Source organism: Amblyomma maculatum, chromosome 6, assembly GCF_055883805.1.
Source record: "Amblyomma maculatum isolate TAMU_Amacu chromosome 6, ASM5588380v1, whole genome shotgun sequence".
Classification (NCBI taxonomy): Eukaryota; Metazoa; Arthropoda; class Arachnida; order Ixodida; family Ixodidae; genus Amblyomma; species Amblyomma maculatum.
Window position 1 is genome coordinate 69,111,773 of NC_139349.1, and position 17,520 is coordinate 69,129,292.

Below are 17,520 nucleotides of genomic sequence, written 5' to 3' on the forward strand. Positions count from 1 at the left end.
GTTTACGAGTGCGTCAAAAGAGCCGGACAAAAGCACCTGACGACAGCTCGAAAACAAACACGACCTCAAGGGCGATAAAAACCACCCGAGTCGACATAGAGGCCCCGGCAACGTCAACAGCACCGACGAGGCCCTCGTGGAATAAAGACGTGGTTGGGGCTTCAAGTAAGCACGCGTAGGAGAGAGCGCGCGCAAGCACGAGCCAGCGGTCCGCGCCGATTGAGGGGCGCCGAAAACGGTCGGGTCGCGCACAAAAACATCGCGAAGACGTTTGGGACAGCGGAGGAGAACATAAAAAGCAAAAAAAAAAAGGAAAGAAAGGACCAAGAGCGTAGCAGGGAACGAGAACGCATCCTCCCGTGGCCAGAACCGCGGCGGCAGCGGTTGGACGGCGAAAGCGATCGCCTTGACGTATTCCTTTGACGGCTTTCAAGGGCGAACGCATCTGCGTTATGGCCGGGGCGCGCATATCCATACAAAGCACGCGGGGAATATCACTTGGAAATGCGAAGCTCGTGCGCCTCTGGCCGCAGAGGCCGCCATCTGCCTCCCCCTCGATCCTTACGCGAGTGTGTATACGCGTACGCGACACGCCTGTCTGCCCGCGCCCATATTCGCGCGCATTTCCATAATCGTGGCAATCTTGCGATGATTCGACTTTCCCGCTATGCCGTAAGAAGAGGAAAAAACAAAAAAAGCGGGACGAGGGAAAGTAAGAAAGCTGGATAAAAGGGAAAGGAAAAAAAAAAAAAAGGGGGGGGGGGGGTTGGATAGAAGTGATGGACGTGTGGAGCGACGCGCAACGACGCTGTCAATTGCCGGACTTTGGGAGTGCGAGAGCGAAGTGGCAAGGATCCTGCGCACGAAGGCAGTGTGGTCGCTGAACAACACCGCGGCTGGTGTCCGTGCCACGACTGCCGCGTGCGTTGCACAGAGGCAGGAAACGGCCTCGCATTGAACCAGCTAGGTTCTCAGAGTTTTCGAATGTTAATTTTTCGCGAAGAGTAATATGACAGCTTATGTGAATAGATCAACTAGCGAAACAAGCGTGAAGCGGTAAAGGCATCGAAAAGATATCTTAATTTTATGTCTACAACCTATACGGGGAATGACTGCTAGCTTCGAGGAGTTACCCATATCTTGCTGACATAGCAACGCGCCGAAACACTCGGTGCATACTACCGGACTGTATACGGAAAACATTACTGCGCCATGCACTTTCATACTGCAACACGGTTGGCAGTAGTCATCGGCAAGCTGGGACAACCATCGCCACACATGTCGAAAGCGCGCGCACACACACACAGCGACTCGGAAAAACCGATTTGAAGAGCAACCAATCCCGAGAACAGAGCACAATGAGCGGAATGACAATTACGGGGACGTGGAAGACGAAAGCAATTGTCAGCACGCATTCAGGCCAGTCCATAAAACCGCCAATGTTGGTGCAATACAAATGACCAGATGTATACAGTTGGAAAACTGCCAAAACGGTTTAGAAGGTAAAGAAACGCACTTCAATGAGCTCGCCCTATGAACTAACTAAGCGCAGAAAACCCTTGATAGATGTGCCACAATGACTTCATTGCCCTCTCCATCGACTATAATGCGCAGTGCTATACCAACTCCACTCGTTTTCAGGATTCGTACTTCCATTTCGTATTCATTTGGTCCTCTGATTTTGGGTTCGGTGACGAAACCTCTGTTTTCAAGCGTCATTGGAAAGCGACCGACCATCGGCTCATTAGAAACCACAGATCAACACTGTCTGCACGTCGCAGTCAACGGCGCGACCAGCTGTTTTGCGGATTTTGTGACTTGCCGCTGGCTGCTTTCCTCTGGTGCTGATGTCCAGACAAATGAAATGGGAAACGGATCAGCTTACGGATATGGAAGCCAGGGCCTAGCTAATGCATCATCACTGCGTAAGAAGTGCGGCTCACTGCTGATAACCAGGACAGAAAACGAGGCACACAAGATTAGAGGGTTCGAAACCTTCAAACTCGCTATAGAAGCGAAGCCAACTGCCGTTTTAGGAACACGAAGCTTGAAATTAAACGCAGAAGAAAACTTATTTGAAGAATTACGTCGCTCAATAGTAAACATACTATACTGCTAGCGTCAAGGCGACATGCGTTCGCTGTCATTGAGATGGAGCGATTCGCAGGCGTTAAAGCATGTTTGACACCTCGTATTCGACAAAGTACAGCTACGGTGAGAAGTCCCCGTTTCACAGCAACAAGAAGAAAACGGTGCAATCATTTTTTTCTTTTTTTTTTAATTTTTTTATCGCGGAGCTTTACGGCACGCCTAAGTGCCGGCGCAAAAAGGAAGAAGCGAAACCAACTATAGCTGCCTTCTACAGCACAGCTCCAACCACGTTACACACAAGCCTATCACAGCCCGCTGCCAGCATTCGAAGACAGTGAAGCCCGCAATGGGCAACAAGCAGATAATCACAACCAGCGCCAGCTACACGCCATGCGTGCACGTCAGCGTATACTTTAATTGAATAGTCTGACGTTTGGAACAAATTAAATGTTCACATTCTTGTTTATGTACATGAGACTTGACAGCTATCGCTAGTAGAGCAGTCGGTGCTCTCTATTTTAGCGGGGACGGATGGAACAGACAGGGAACAATAAATACCGAGGCAGCCGCAATGTTCGCAAAAGTGACACCCGCCAGAATAAATAAATTATTAATAATAAATAAATAAATACGGTACAATTGCAGCGACGGCCACTTCTCGAACGAAATGGTGATGAACGCTGTTTCCAGCGAGGAGAAAAGGTCTCGAAGCGTCAAATTGTACGCGAACAGCACCGAACAGGAGTGACCGTCAACGCATCAGCACATAACTACACACATACACATTCCCAGAGGAAGCACTGCATAATCTCGCAATTCTCTGATCACTTCGCTTTAAGGACGTGTTATACTTCGACACCGCTCTGCATAGTCTGCTGAAAATAAAACACTGAATAGGTGGCATTACAGGGTTGTCTAGCTAGAACTACACAGATGGCACTTAACCTGCCCTGTCTCGGACTCTAACGGTCGGAAAAGGACTACTGACTCCTCGCAGAGACAAACAACCCTAGTTATGCATCCGACAGTGTGTTTCCATTAGAATCGACGTACAGCATGGCTGGAATGAAAACGGAGGAAAGAAAACGAAAAGCAGCGATGCGCGTAGTGGCTACACACGTGTGATACCTGAACCAGGCCGGCGCTGTCAGTCAAGCGGGGAGCGATGGTAAATGCGAACCGGCAACACGCGCACAGTTTGGCGGGGGACAAAACAGGGGGGAGGGGGGGGGGGGCAGTGGACAGCTGCCGTTCGGTGGCGGCTACCTGGCGATTCGGGGGGGCTGAGCTGCGCCACCAGCAGGCTGAGGTCGAGTGGCACCGGGTCCGCCCGGCAGCACGGCGCGGTGGCTCGCACCAGGTGCATGGCGAAGCCTCCGGCGGCGGGCAGGGGGGCAGCTCGCGACGGTGACCAGCGCGCGCCTCCATCGACCGAGTCCCGTGGTGGCACCGCTTGCACTGCGCGGGCCGCACGACGGGCCCCGAGCGACGACCCCGGCGCCGCGAGGCGACGCTGGCCGCGCATGCCGGCGACGCTGGGCCCAGACGCTCGCGGACCGCGCAGGCGGAAGGGCACGCGGCCGAGATGCGCCACAGCGCAGCTGACGAAGACGCAACCGCGTGCACGGACCGAACCGATCAGCGTGGAAACGCACTCCCAAGGTGAACAATCCAGAAAGACAGCTAGACGAAGGACTCAGCATCGTAAACTGGAGAGTGCTCCCAGTTTGCTCGCGCCAAAAACGGGCTTCCGGAGGAAAAAATGAAGGAAAGAAATGCGTTTTTGCGAAAGAGTGAGAAAAACTTCAATAGTGTTGAACTTGCAGTCGCTACACTGCCATGTGTTTAAACATCTGAGGCGATTTATCAGGAACATGCCCAGTTTCCCTTTCAATCAAATGAGCGCCGAAGTCTGTCACCGTAAGTCTGACACCGTGTAGGGCACAACTTTGAGTATGTAATGTATGCAATACAGGAAAGCGGAGCGAAGTTGCAGAGAAGTCAAGTGCTTTTGAAGCAGATAACTTAGGGAATAAGAGTTGGAAGAGCACTGCCGTTCGGTTTAGCCATTTCATCTCTCATTTGGCAACTGCATCAGTTATTACCTAGTCACCCAAGGAGGTCATCCAGATATGTGATTAGATATGCTAAGTTTACCCAGCCTTCTTCCAAGCCACACATACATTTCAATGTTGATACGCGGAAACGGGAACTACTGTATACGTTTCACCATTCGGATCCACGGCTAATTTTTTCTTTTTGCTAGCTCGCAGTGTCGTTTAGTTTTGAAGATGAATTTTGCAAATTTTAACAACACTAGGTTGCAAAAATGGATTATTTAAATGGCTCTTCCACTAACTCAGCGTTAACGAATAATAACAACGACGCTTCTCGGAAGAAAAAAAAAAAAAAAGAGTCAGGAACTGAAACATGACGCGTTTTTTTTTTTTAATTTATTTTTGTCACGTTATTCCCCATTAGCAGCGCCGTAGAGTAAACATATCATTAAACCGAAAACTAAGCGAAACAGGCACCGACACCTAAGAACGGTCGCGAACGTTCTTCTCGTGCCCCTCGATATAATAATGGATTGAAACAGCTGTCATCGTTTTCTCCTCCGGATAACTCCACGCAGGGTGTAAAATAATATGTTGAATGCTCGTCATCAGGGAAGCTTCTTCCCCTCTTAAGAGACCGACAGTTCTGACAGCGTCTATCTTTCATAAGCGCTGATCTGCTGTCACCAGACCATGTGGACGCGATGGCAATCAACGCCTCCTCTAAATGAGCGGTGGAGAGAGGTACTACCTGGCCGGAAGAGCTGAAGCCGCAGCATTGGTGGTGCGGCGGCCCGGCGTTCCCCCGGGGGGCCCGGGACGCGTTGGCGCCGCAAGGCGCGCAGGTCCACGGGCCGCGGGTCCAGGCCGGCGTCGGCGCCCGCCGCCGTGCCCTCTTCTTCGTCGTCGCCACGGGACACTGTTCACAGCACACACTCACGCCGGTCAACGACGGCACGACGCAGCCCGCGAGGCGCGCCGCCGGCCGCGTGGCCCATCGGGGAGGGGGTTCGGGCGCTGCTCGCCGACACTCGCTGCTGGTGCCCGGCCGCCCTCTGGCGAGTCTCTCCCGCTGGCTGCGCTCACGAGCCTCCTCTCGCGTCTCTCGGCGCGCTTCGCATGCGGCGCGCCGGCTCGCTCGCGCTGCGCACCCGGCACGCGCACCGGAGGGCGAGGAGGAGGACGCCGCGAGCGCATAGTGCGCACGCGCCGCGCGCCCACCACGCAAATCGCGCCGCGCAAAATAGCGCACCGCGTGGGGGAAAGGTGCGCTCTTTCCATAAACCGCCTCCTCTCCCGAAGGGGTCTGAGACGGAGGATGAGGAGCGACCTTGTCGGAAGATGCTGCCATCCGCCACCACAACGACGCCGCCGCGGCGGAGAGGCGCGTCGCTCCGGCAACTATGCGTGCGTGCCTCGGGAGAGAAGGGAGCGCGTGTGCGGAAGGAGGAGCTCCGCTTCGGCTTCGTTCCGGACGATCAGCTGTCGCGCTGCTGTTTACTAATTTGGGAGACGAACGGCTGACTGCAGGATGCCTCTCAATTAACAGCAAATGTTAGCGCCGTGCTCGGCCATTGCCAGCAAGAGCGTGGAGCTCTGAAACTTCTCATAACATCGGGCACAACGTGCCACGAAGGCATACTTTCGAAAAGGGAATTTTAATTGCACTGCGAAACCTGTCACGGTCACCTCGTTTACTGCAGAAGCTATGCGTTCTCGCGAGCAAACACACACGGTATATCGGGCCACAGCAACGGCACAGAAGCGAAGGTGCAGCGAACAAACGGGACTGGCCGGAACTCGTATATTGCCCTCTGCTCTCCCGAACACAGCGGCGGCAGGGAGGCGGAATAACGACCGAGCAAGGAACCCCAAAACTCCGCACAGGCTGGAGGCGGCGCGGCCCGTCGATTCAGCCGCGCTTCCCGTGTCTGCATACGTGGTACGTCTTTGTTGGTCGGCGGCGCCTTTGTTCCACAAATTTGGCTCCGGGCTCGGGGCGGGGGACAAAGGGCGGCTGGCACGCTCTCTCCCAGGCCGATCCCAATATAGAAGTCGGCAGGGAAAGCAGCGCGCCCGGTTTCTCCCCTCGGGCTGCTGCTGCTGCTGCTGCCGCTTGCTTGCTTGCTGGGGGCCCCGGCATGAGTGCGCTCTCTTCGTTCACGGCGCGTTCGGAACCGAAGTCGTACAAGCAAACATTCCGCGCAGTGGCGTGCGTGAGTCGCGGTCGAAATTTGGAATTCGCAACAGCATTTACTCAAACTGAGTAGCTTGATGGTGTCGAGCCACTCACTGGCCACCACATGCGAGTTCCTTCATTAACACTTCTTTTTGGGCGAGTTGGTTCATTTTTACTATAGGAAAATTTGAAGCAGTGCTAACACACACAACCACAAAAGATAGGCAAACGACGAGACAGCGCTTTTGAAACAGCCTATAACCACATGCGAGCATCGCCAAAATTGAAACCCGCACTGTTATACCGCGCCGGCAATTCCGTTCTTCTCACGAAGCCAAGCGTAACTTTGTATGCACTCATTGTGGACAAAGACAGTAGCAAACCGTTACATTCCGTATCACAGGGAGGAACGCGATGAGAGACGAAATAAACTGTTGGCAAAATGCCCCTCCAAGTGTAAACGCAATTCTCAGAGACGGCTGTAACCCCCTCCCCCTCACCGCTGCTGATTAGCGCGAAAAATCAGTCTCTTCCACACGATCGCACAAATCTGAGAAACCAAGAATAAAAGAGATGCAGTCACCTCTTTGGGCGACACGACTAAATGACCGCTTCTGAAACTTCTCCTCTCTTATAGTACCCCCCCCCCTCCCCCCTACCTCCATAAAAAAATGGAAGAAGAAGATAAAAAAAATTTGGTTAAATCCCCCGAATTTTCTTTATTACGCATTGCAGTAAGGTGAAATATGTGAGCGCACTTTACCATGTCATGCTACCGAACAGTCGGTGTAGATGGCGACCCATCACGCCTCATTCACGTTCCGTCACCACTAACTTCGGTGGCTTTCCATCGGAAAACTACACCGCAATTTAGAGTGCGGTGTGTGTTATGCGGTATGCCCGAGTCATGCATGATGTCGGTATTCGCACTATTACTTCCCGTCAAGACGATGTTTGCAACACTCATGCGCTTTGTACAACGGAAAAAGTACATTTTACGAAAATCAGTCAATAATTTGCAGCGGGAGTTCATGCCAATCTTATAGTCCTGCTGCGGTCGCGACGAGCAGCTCTTGCGAGTCCCTTAAATTCGCTCGTTGAAAAGAGGCGCGCAGTGGATGAGAGCCTCGAGAGTCGACACACATCAGAACCTATGAAAACTGCTCCCTTTTCGCCAGAACAGAGATGACCGTACACCCATATGAACTGCGTGTAAAAGGAGCCTCTCGGACGAAGGTGGGGGAGGTGAGAGCACAATGAGAAATTGAAATGGTCAAGCAGCAACAGGCCACTCCGAACGAACGCACGAACGCCACGTGCCGACGAGGCCGACGCGCGCTTCGAACTGGGTGCGCGGATCGAGCACGCACCACAGCCGCCCGGTCGTCAACAAAAAGCGGCTGCGTCGTCGAACTGAATAGGGCGCTTCCACGAGGATTCAATTCGAGACGGGCTCCACTGTTGCAACGCGAACAAAAGGAGCACCGGGCTGCTTTCTGCTTCGTCCGCAGCGGCCGAAAGCGAAGGGTGTATACTGTGTCCGCGCGAGCACATAAACCTACGCACACGCGCGTCCCCAGGAGGCATGTAATGAGATCAGATAGGTGTCCATGTCTGTGCGTGTGTGGTCGGCAAACAGAGATAGGGCATATTTATTCTTTAATGCGGGGCTATGACATGTTGCAGAACACGAAAGTGATGCACTGCCGTCATTGTTCGGAGACGGTCGGCGTTGGAAGAAAAAAATAGTATTAAAGCAAGCGACAGACCACAGGAGCGTGCACGAGCACACGGGCGCGAGACGGAGTGGAAAGGGGATATGTTGGTGGAAGGGACGCTTAGAACACAGCGGAAAATGGCACGAGCAAACTTGTCCCCGAGTAGACGCATCACACATTATTTTGACGGCCCATAAAGCGGGGAAAATGAGAGGAATGAGTCCGCCGGCGCAAACGACTAATTTTCTTCAAAGGGGACAGACAACCAGTTCCGCTGTACAATGGGAACATCTTGTCCCACTATCTTTGGTCTTTGTTGACAACTCGAAAACTACCGAGCGGCCTGCAGCCTAAGTCTAGGCAGCCTGCGACTATCGACCGAAAACAGCGTCGCTATCGAAATCAAAAATCAGTTTCAAAAAGAAAGAAAGAAAAAAAAAGGTTTGAGGCTGACACCAGCCGATACCGAAAACCACAGCGGAACAGCAAAACGACGAGAACCATAGACGAGAACCATAGTGCTACACCAAGGTTTCTACAAGTATATCTCTTGATACATTTCATGTTCAAAAAGAAAAGAAAATAGAAAAGAAATCATTCTTTTCACGGTATCGGCTGTCCGGACACCGGTCTTTGTTTTCAAATTGACCACGGAAGCGATTTTGGCGCTCAGCATGCTCTTTACAGTGATTAGAAATGCCCGTATAGACAAACAATAAAGGATAAGAAAACCAGCCGCCAAGCCTCGTGTCGAGAGCAGGTTGCTGAGGTGTGAAGAATTCGCGAAAGCAACGCCTTCAAAGGAAGGGCACGAAGGGAGGGCACTCGCTGTGCATGCGCACGCAGGGGTCCGCAGTAAGCATGCCAGGGGCAACGGCCGACCCCGCTCGGGCACACGCCGTCGAGCAGGCCAACGTAATCCGGTTGTTTTTGCCCCGACCAGGGATCGGCGTAAGCGGCCACGTTTGGCTGACACATTTCGCCGGTGGCCGTAAACACGTATACGTGCGCCATCGGCCAGCCGACCCGAGATCTGGCGAAAGGACGAGCGCCGAAGGAGGCGGCCCGTACCACGAGAAACGAGGATGGGGAGCAGTAGGAGGAAGGGAAGGAAAACGAGCGACAGGAGCGCCGGAATCCGTGCCCGGGGAGAGGAGGTCGATGGCAAGGAAGAAGAAAAACAAAAGCAAAAAAACATCTCATACCTTCGGCTCTGCAAATCACGAACGGGGAGAAGAGAAAGAGAGAGGCAGCGGGATTAGGGAGGCGGAGATAATCCGCTGCGATTAATTATCGCGGAATTAGGAGGCTTGGGAGCAAGAGGGCGAGGGAAGAGAAGGAAGGTCGCCAGGCAACCAAACCGTTTATCGCGGCAACAGCTACGCAACGCTACCTCTACAGGTCATAGCCAAGGGGTCAGTGGCAGCAGAGCTCGAAAGCAGGCGCCCCCTGAGCCTTCTTTCAGCGACGGATACCGCGGGCCACTGGCTCAAGGGTCCGAGGACGACGACAGTCAGAGGTGACACACCATTTGCACGCGCGGTGTCCTTCGACGGAACGTGTTCCAATCGCAGCGCGACCTCCTCGCTACTGAAAAACCTGCGCGGACCCTCAGAAGGAAAATCAGAAGCTGTAAAGAAATAACGTTGCAAGAAATGCACTTGGATCGCGTGACGTCATACAGCGACGTGGCATAGATATAACGTACCATAGTGACAGCGTCACAAACTATCATCATTTACCCTTATCTCATCGGTACGTTGGCACAAATAGTCAGCACTGCTAAACCAGCAGTGGCTGCAGGCTTAAGACAAAGTCTGGCAGTACACAGTACTGCCTGATGATTAAGAATATTCTAAATATTAAATATTCTAAATCTCGAAGCGGAGAACTGTGCCAATACACAAATTACGGCTTTGGAATGTGCTCGCTGCATAAAAAAAAAAAAAAGCGTTTACAAACACGCACGACGAGCGCCTCGTTGCGAGTGTCTGTCCTTTTCCTTGTATGCTGCGAGCGCTTTCCAAAACAGTAAGGCTGACATACTAACCAGCCCCAGTAAGAACTCATCGCAATGTAAGATTATCTTCAATACACCAGGCCCGAACTGGGGAAAAAAAAAAAAAAGGAAAGTGACAAACAGGGGAGCGGTTTATTCGTGGCATTTAAGCTGCAACTATCTCAAGATGCATGTCAGGGTTGCCACTGCGTGCAGTGCGTCCGTGCCACACCAGACAAGCAGCTGACCTGCATGTCAGGAGACGAGGATAGCGAAGATGTGCTCGCAGGGGTTGCACAAGCACGTCGACGCCTTCGTACCAGCCCCCTTGTACCAGCGCGCAGCTGTCCGCGCTTGATGTAGACAAAGCCTCCTTGCCTTTGGACGGCGTCCAATGAAAGCGCTCGCGCGGGCCCTTTCATTCGTATTCGGCCGCGGATGGGGGCACCTTGAGGCGAAGGCGAGCAACAAGCGGAGAATTCACCGCGCACACTCTTCAAGCAGCAAACACGCGAACCAAGTGGCGAAAGGTGATCATGTGGATATCATGTGGACATCATGTGAAGTCGGTGCGCACTAGGGAACTCGCGCGCACCGGGCATACGCTCGAGGATACTTGGGTAGGTCTCAAGAATGAAGCGACAAACTTCACGCGACAACTTCACGCTTTACGCGAAACACTTCAGGTCCGGCGGCGGTCTGGCTACACATAGCACAGCAGTGCATGCATGTAGCTGGTTATAGGAGTAATTCGAAGAACGTTTCCCGCTGTTAATTACGAAATGCAGTCCTTATGTGCATCTCCCCTCTTTAGTTTTTTGTTTTTCAGCGAACGCTGGGTTTCCTGCGAATCAATTGACGTTTCCTTAATTCCCTTTTCGGCGACACAACGTGGCATTCCTGTGCTGTGAAAAGAGGCTTGGAGTTTATCATGAACGATCCCGACCAGCAGATTTAGCAATGCAATAAGACTACGTTCCGCCACTGACGAAGGATGAGGTTAAGAAAGCTTTAGAAACTAAGAAAAGAGGAAAGCGGCTGGGGAGGATCAGGTACAGATTTGTTGAAGGACGGAGGGAATATCGTGCTATAAAAACTGGCCACTCTGTATACGCAATATCTGGTACGTGTGATCGACGGTGCCTGAATCATGAAAGAATGCCAACATTATCTTGATTCATGAGAAAGGGGATGCTAAGAACTTGAAAAATTACAGACCAATCAGCTTACTAACTGTTACGCATAATGTATTTACTAAGTTAATCGCTAAAAGAATCAAGACAACCTTAGACTTCAATCAAGCAAAATATCAAACAAGTTTTCGGAAAGGGTACTCTACTATCGACCATACCCATACTATCAACCAGGTAATAAAAAAAAAAAATTACCGGAATATAACCAGCCCTTATACATAGCATTCATTGATTAGGAAAAAGCGTTTGGCTCAGTAGAAACTCCGGCAGTCATGCAGGCATTACGAACTCGGGGTGTAGACGAGCCGTATGTGAAAGTACTAGAAGATATCTAGTGGCTGCACAGCAACCATAGTTCTGCGAAAAGCAAGTAACCAAATTCCCATAAAAAAAAAGGTGTTAGGTAAGGACATACGATCTCACCAGTACTGTTCACAGCTTGCTTAGAGGAAGTATCTATAGACTTGGAATGGGAGCAGTTAGGGATAAGAGTAGATGGAGTAATCTCTCCTCAGTAATCTGTGATTTGCTGATGACATTGCCTTGCTAAGTAAATCGGGGGATGAACTACAAAGAATGATTGATAACCTAGACAGGAAAAGAAGAAAGGTAGGCTTAAAAATCAATATTCAGAAGGCTAAGCTAATGTTGAACAGTCTCACGAAAGAACAGCAGTTTACAATGGATATCGAAGCACTGGAAGTGGTAGGCGAATATATCTACTTAGGACAGGTAGTAACCGCAGATCTGGACCATGAAAAGGAAATAACTAAGAGAATAAGGTTGGGATGGAATGAATTTGGCAAGTAATCGCAAATTACGACTAGCAAAGCTTACCTATATCGCTGAAGAGAAAAATATATACAACAGTTGCATCTTACTTGTACTCACCTATGGGGCTGAAACGTGGAGGCTAACGAAAAGGGTTCTACTTAGAAAGGACAACAGAGAGGGCTATGGAACGCAAAATTGTTGGTCTAAAGTTAAGAGATAGGAAGCGCGCACAGTATATCAGAGAAATAACTCGAGTTAATGACATTCTAGTGGAAATCAAGCATAAATGAACATGGGCAGGGCACGTAGTGCGAAGAGAGGATAACCGATGGTCGCCTAAGGCAACAAATTGCGTTCCAAGGGAAGGAAGGAGTAGCAGGAGGCGGCAGAAAGTTAGGTGGGCGGATGAGGTTAAGTTCGCAGGGGTCAAGTGGATGCAGCTAGCCCAAGACCGCGTTATTTGGAGGAATATGGGAGGGGCCTTCGCCCTGCAGTGGGTATAATCCAGCTGACGATGATGGCGATGAATTACCCAGCTAGATACTATTGTAATCAGCTGCACTCAAAAGAAGGAAGTGATACGGACATTGAAAATAAAATAAAAAAAATAGCTAACTGATGGCGCTGTCGAAAAAAAAAAAGGGGGGGGGGGGGGGCAGGGGGAGCAAGTGATAGTTCATTATAAAAGACTGGGTTGACATGTAGTTGCCTAGCCAACGGTGTTACACGCCGTTTGCAAAAAAATAAAAAAAAAAAATAAAACAGAAAAAGAAATGAGAGCCTGCTCAAATATTATCTGAGTCACTTTTTTCCCTACTTAAATAATGCTTCAATAGAAAAATCTCGAAGGGGGATTGATTGATTGATTGTTTTGAGCCTTTTCGGCTCAAGACAATCAATCGAAGCTCTAGTTATAAGCAATGACTCTAAACAACTTACCTGGTTTACAATGCGCGAGGCTTACGCTACAGTCCAACGTTGAAGTAAGACAGTCAATTTAAGTGGAAACACACATGATGTCTGAATGTGGTTGCCGTGGGGTCGATTACTAACACTAAGACGTTAGGAACGACGAAGCATCACAAGAACCTTAACATAATCTAGTTACGCTGCACAGATAATATGAAATAGTTGGAAAGGTGAAAAAAAAAAAAAAACACTACAGAGCGGCGATTAAAACACGAGTGCCTATTTCTTTGCATTCCCACTGTACACAGAATGGAGATAAAAAGAAATGTCAAGGGGCTATTCAAGGGCGGAGCGATAAAAACCACGGCAGCAGTGTCACAAGAGTTTGAAACCGGCTGAAAATAGCACTTTCAAGCACGAATCTTCCCTCTGATAAAAGAAAGAGAAGATAACAAAGGCTCTCAAAATGAAGTTCGCCGTCTCCCATCCGGTCCCCGCTCATCAAATCGTCGCCACTGAGCACACTTGGCACCGGAGATCTCGTATGCCTATACATAAGTACACACACAACCGCGGTGGATGACGACGAATTTCGCGCAGGCTGTTGACAGACAACGCGGCACAACAGCAGAGCTATCTCCAGGCCGAGCTCCCCCCGAGGAACGATAAGAGAAATAAATATATAAAGAAACAGTGGGGTTCATACACTCCCGCCATCGGTGGGGAGAGAGAAAGGAAACCGGTGCACCCCCGCGCACCGGTGCACCGGGGGAATTTTCCGGTGCTCGGCGGCGCGCGCCCGTTGATTCATATGCAAATGGCGGCGCCCCTCCAGCCACCGCGCGGGGCGGTGCCTTTGAGAATATTTGCTCGCGCGCAGGAGAACATCGCGCCGCCGCCGTTGCCCGATATGCAAATGAGGGCGGGAGCGCGCACGCGCTCCTTACGCCGCCGCTCGACGCTAAAGCGCGCGCCGGTGGGACGGGGAGCGCAGGGGAGTGGAGCCGAGGCACGAGGCAACGGCAGCGCGCCGCCTCCTCCGAGGCGCCCTTCGTGACGCCGCGCCGGCGCTGCACGGCGCCACGGCGCGAGAAAAAGGCGTCTTGTAACGCTCGAACTATAGAAGCTGGCAGAGACATGGGCCGCGAGGACCACGGCGCATTCGAGCTACGTCTTCTGCTACACGTCCTGCGCCGTAACGCCCGACAGTCGCCGACAAAACATTCCATACCTAATTCCTAAGAGTTTTCGCTGTAAGTAAATAAGATCTTCCTTTACCTCGAATACACGTCAAGAAGAAAGTGAGAACAGTACCAGTCTCACTCAAATATTAGAATGCTGTGTCTCCTGAAGAAACTGCTGTCCAGCACTGAAGAATCAGTTCAGCGCTAACCAGTCAAATGGGTTTAGTGGGTATTACGGCGTCCAACTGCTGAGGACAATCCTGCGGGACCGAGCACCGACCAAAGTGGCCGAATTTCGAAGGAGGCGAAATGCAATAAAATTACCGTGAGTTGCACGCTGGCCGCGTACGTGAACGAATTCAAGTTACCCGATATTAATTTGTCGTTATTTGTAACCGCCCAGTTCTGGGAGGTTAATGGCCAGATACCTCTGTTTTGAAACAGGCAGAGTAAGAAACTATTTTGAGGGTTGAACGAACAGGAGGTTGAAAGAACAGGCGAACTGCAACGGCTTTGAGGACTGCATTTAAAGAGCCTGGTTACCTTTGTGGAACCTCCACTCGGCAAAGTCGTCGTTCGGTGCAACGTTGAAGCGACGGCAGCCTCCCAGACTCTTTAACGTCATTTCCCGGCGGTTTCCCTCCCAGTGTACACACACGGCACTTTGTGAAGCTTACCTGCAGCAAAGAGAGAGAAAAATAAATAAATAAGGAACGACCAACACAGGCGCTAGGAAACCGCGAGCACATACTAAAGAAACGGCGTGTATACGTATTTGCGAGACCTCCTACTCACAACAGACTGCAGCAACACGCGGAAGGGCGTTGAAGGCGGAAATATTGAGGCCGGTTTAAAATCGGCACAGCAGTCATATTGTCCGCTGAATGAAGAAAGAGGGAGACTGCAAACACACAGCTGCATGCCTGCACGCACGAGCTTCTGACATATAAATATGCTAAAACGCATGGGGCGCGAACCCCCGCTTCCACGGTCGGCGCAAGCTGCGGCATATGCAAAATTCAAAGGACGCTGAAAAGCAGAGGCGCATATAACGCATGTGCAATTATCAACAAAGTCAACAACACGGACTTAACGGTCGTTCTGTCCTCTCTCCAGAAATTTATTCGTGACAATTACGAATAAACGAGCGAGCGCGCCCGAACATCTTTCTTCAATACTTTACTCGATCTTTTACGGTATAAAGACAGATGATTATCGCTTGTTTCAGTATCCCGCGAATATAAAATGATCTTTCGCATTCTCGCCAACACTCTAATTAAACACCTCATTGTCTGACTGCATTTCTTGAGTAGCTTATTTGCCAAAAATATAAAAATAAAATAAAAGCCCAGTGCGGCGAATACAGGCCTTTCAGGAGCGCGTTCATGCATCGTCAGACTCTTTTCCAGTGAGTGAATGTGCACACCTATCTGGTGACCAGACAGCGGTACACTCACTGAACTCGAACGACTTTCTGGGATATTTATGCCACAAAGTCGGAAAAAAAAAAAAAGAAAATGATACACACTTGTCGAAATCTCTCTATTTTTCTTTCTTTTTTTTTTTTTGTAGTGATAGTATAGAATAATCTATTTATTCTTGCATTACATCGAGGCGTGGATAGTAAGCAAGAAATGCACTGCGTCAAAGGCGTAATCCATTCTAAAACACGCTCATAGAAAGTGGCAATCGCACCACAGGATAGGGCCAAGTCCCTACGCTGCTATACGCTAGTTCCCCACTTGTGTCCGATCAGTTGAACAGCGCACATATTGCGTTGGATTTCATATTACAAAATTAGAGAGCGGAACATGATGAAAAATAAAAATAAAAGGCGGTAGCACGAGCGAAAATCCGTTAGGTGCGAAGCGCATGTTGGCTAAATTTGTGCCAAAAGTGTATAAATAAAAAATAAAAGGTAACGGTGCGGCGACGACCCTTCTATAAGACGCTTCGGAAAACGAAGGTGCTCTAGCTGTTTATGCGCCAGTGGTGCGTTGAATTGCACTCAGTGCTGGAATTCTTTGTGCTGTGTTACTATTTGTACAGAAGAGTACAGCTTTAAGTTCGGCCTCAGGATGGCGGCCCAGTTTCCATACAACGCTAGACTGAATTTGTCGACAATATTAGAGCTAAAAGCATGCATGCTCAAAAAAAAAAAAAAAAAAAAGAGAAATATCTTGTTTTCGTGGCTTGTAGAAATTACATCCCGCAAAAAATAAAACAGCAATGCGGCAATAGAAAAGACATGAAACGCTATCTAAAGCATGAAAGCAACGCCCGGCTGGACAACGCACAGCCGACGGCGACCTCATTCTGCAGCATCCAGGAGGCATCATGCACCGGGGCACGCGAGTGCGGCGCCGGCTTGGAACGACGTTATAAAGCGCAGCTGTTTCACCTTCTCTCAAGAAAGGCCACCGTATATGATGATGGTAGGGCACGGGCGCAAACGCAAAAAACAGTCAAACGAGCTATCATGCAGGCGAGTGCTCCAGGGGCAGGCTATATGCAGCTGTATCTATAGCTTGAAAAGACATGATACGCAAATCAGCTCGAAAAACTCTACAGGTGGCACTTTAAGGCAACAAAAGTGGAGGGAAAAGCAGAAATTGCTGCAGAAAAAGAAGGGAGAGAGAGAGGTGGGGCGGGGGGAAGAGGCGAGATTGAAGGAGAAACAAAGCAGGACTTTTAGGCAGCTCACCACCACCGTGGCGTACCCAGGCCGTCAGCGAAGGAAGGCGGAAGACCATTCAAAACGAGCGGGTATTTCAAAAACAAAAACAAAAACAAACAAACGCGCAAGATGGGTGAGGAAGAAAGCGAGGGCAAAGGACGCTCGCATCCCACGCAAGAAGATGAGGAATGCCCTCGCATATGAAGAGATCAGACGAAGAAAGGCCGGGAGCGAGCGGACCTCAATCTCTATCGTTTCGTCTGGCGTCAATTGTGACTCGGGCGCGCCCATCAGCATACCGGAATACGAACGAAAAAATGGGAAAGCGCACAGCGAGTCGGCGCGTATGCGGTCATCTGCGTAAACACACGGCCACGAAAGCGCATATATCGCGGAATCGCCAATTCCGCGGCGCCTGCTGGTGCAGTGCGGCCTGCTTCCAAGAGAAGAGATGCATCGCCGCAGCGGCCACGGCGTCGACGGCTGCGTGCGTGCAATTCCACGGCGGCCCAGAGAGGCGGCCTGCCACGCACAAAGAGCGGCCGATACATCTATTCCAGGCTGGCCTCCAGAGTCGCGCGTATACAAACGCTGAATATGATAAAGCAGGCACAGTAAAGTGGAACAGAGGAGCGAGAGAGAAAAGGATGGGCCATACAGCGGCATTGGAAAGCAGCTTCGGACCGAAACGACGGCCGCATCCCCAAAGCAAACGGGAAACAAAGCGGCGCCCATATTT

At 50.6% G+C, this 17,520-nt stretch overlaps 1 protein-coding gene across 1 annotated transcript in view; it reads right to left on the bottom strand.

The window, feature by feature from the left end:
• Positions 1-15,026, bottom strand: part of LOC146185973 (uncharacterized) — a 162,631-nt gene extending 147,605 nt beyond the window's left edge. The window contains exons 1-2 of the mRNA XM_084606901.1: positions 14,900-15,026; positions 14,648-14,781 (exon numbers count right to left, since the gene is read on the bottom strand). Coding sequence (XP_084463027.1) covers positions 14,648-14,729 — 82 coding nt within the window. The 5' untranslated portion in view covers positions 14,730-14,781; positions 14,900-15,026. The remainder of the gene's footprint in view (positions 1-14,647; positions 14,782-14,899) is intronic.
• Between the last annotated feature and the right edge of the window lie 2,494 nt (positions 15,027-17,520).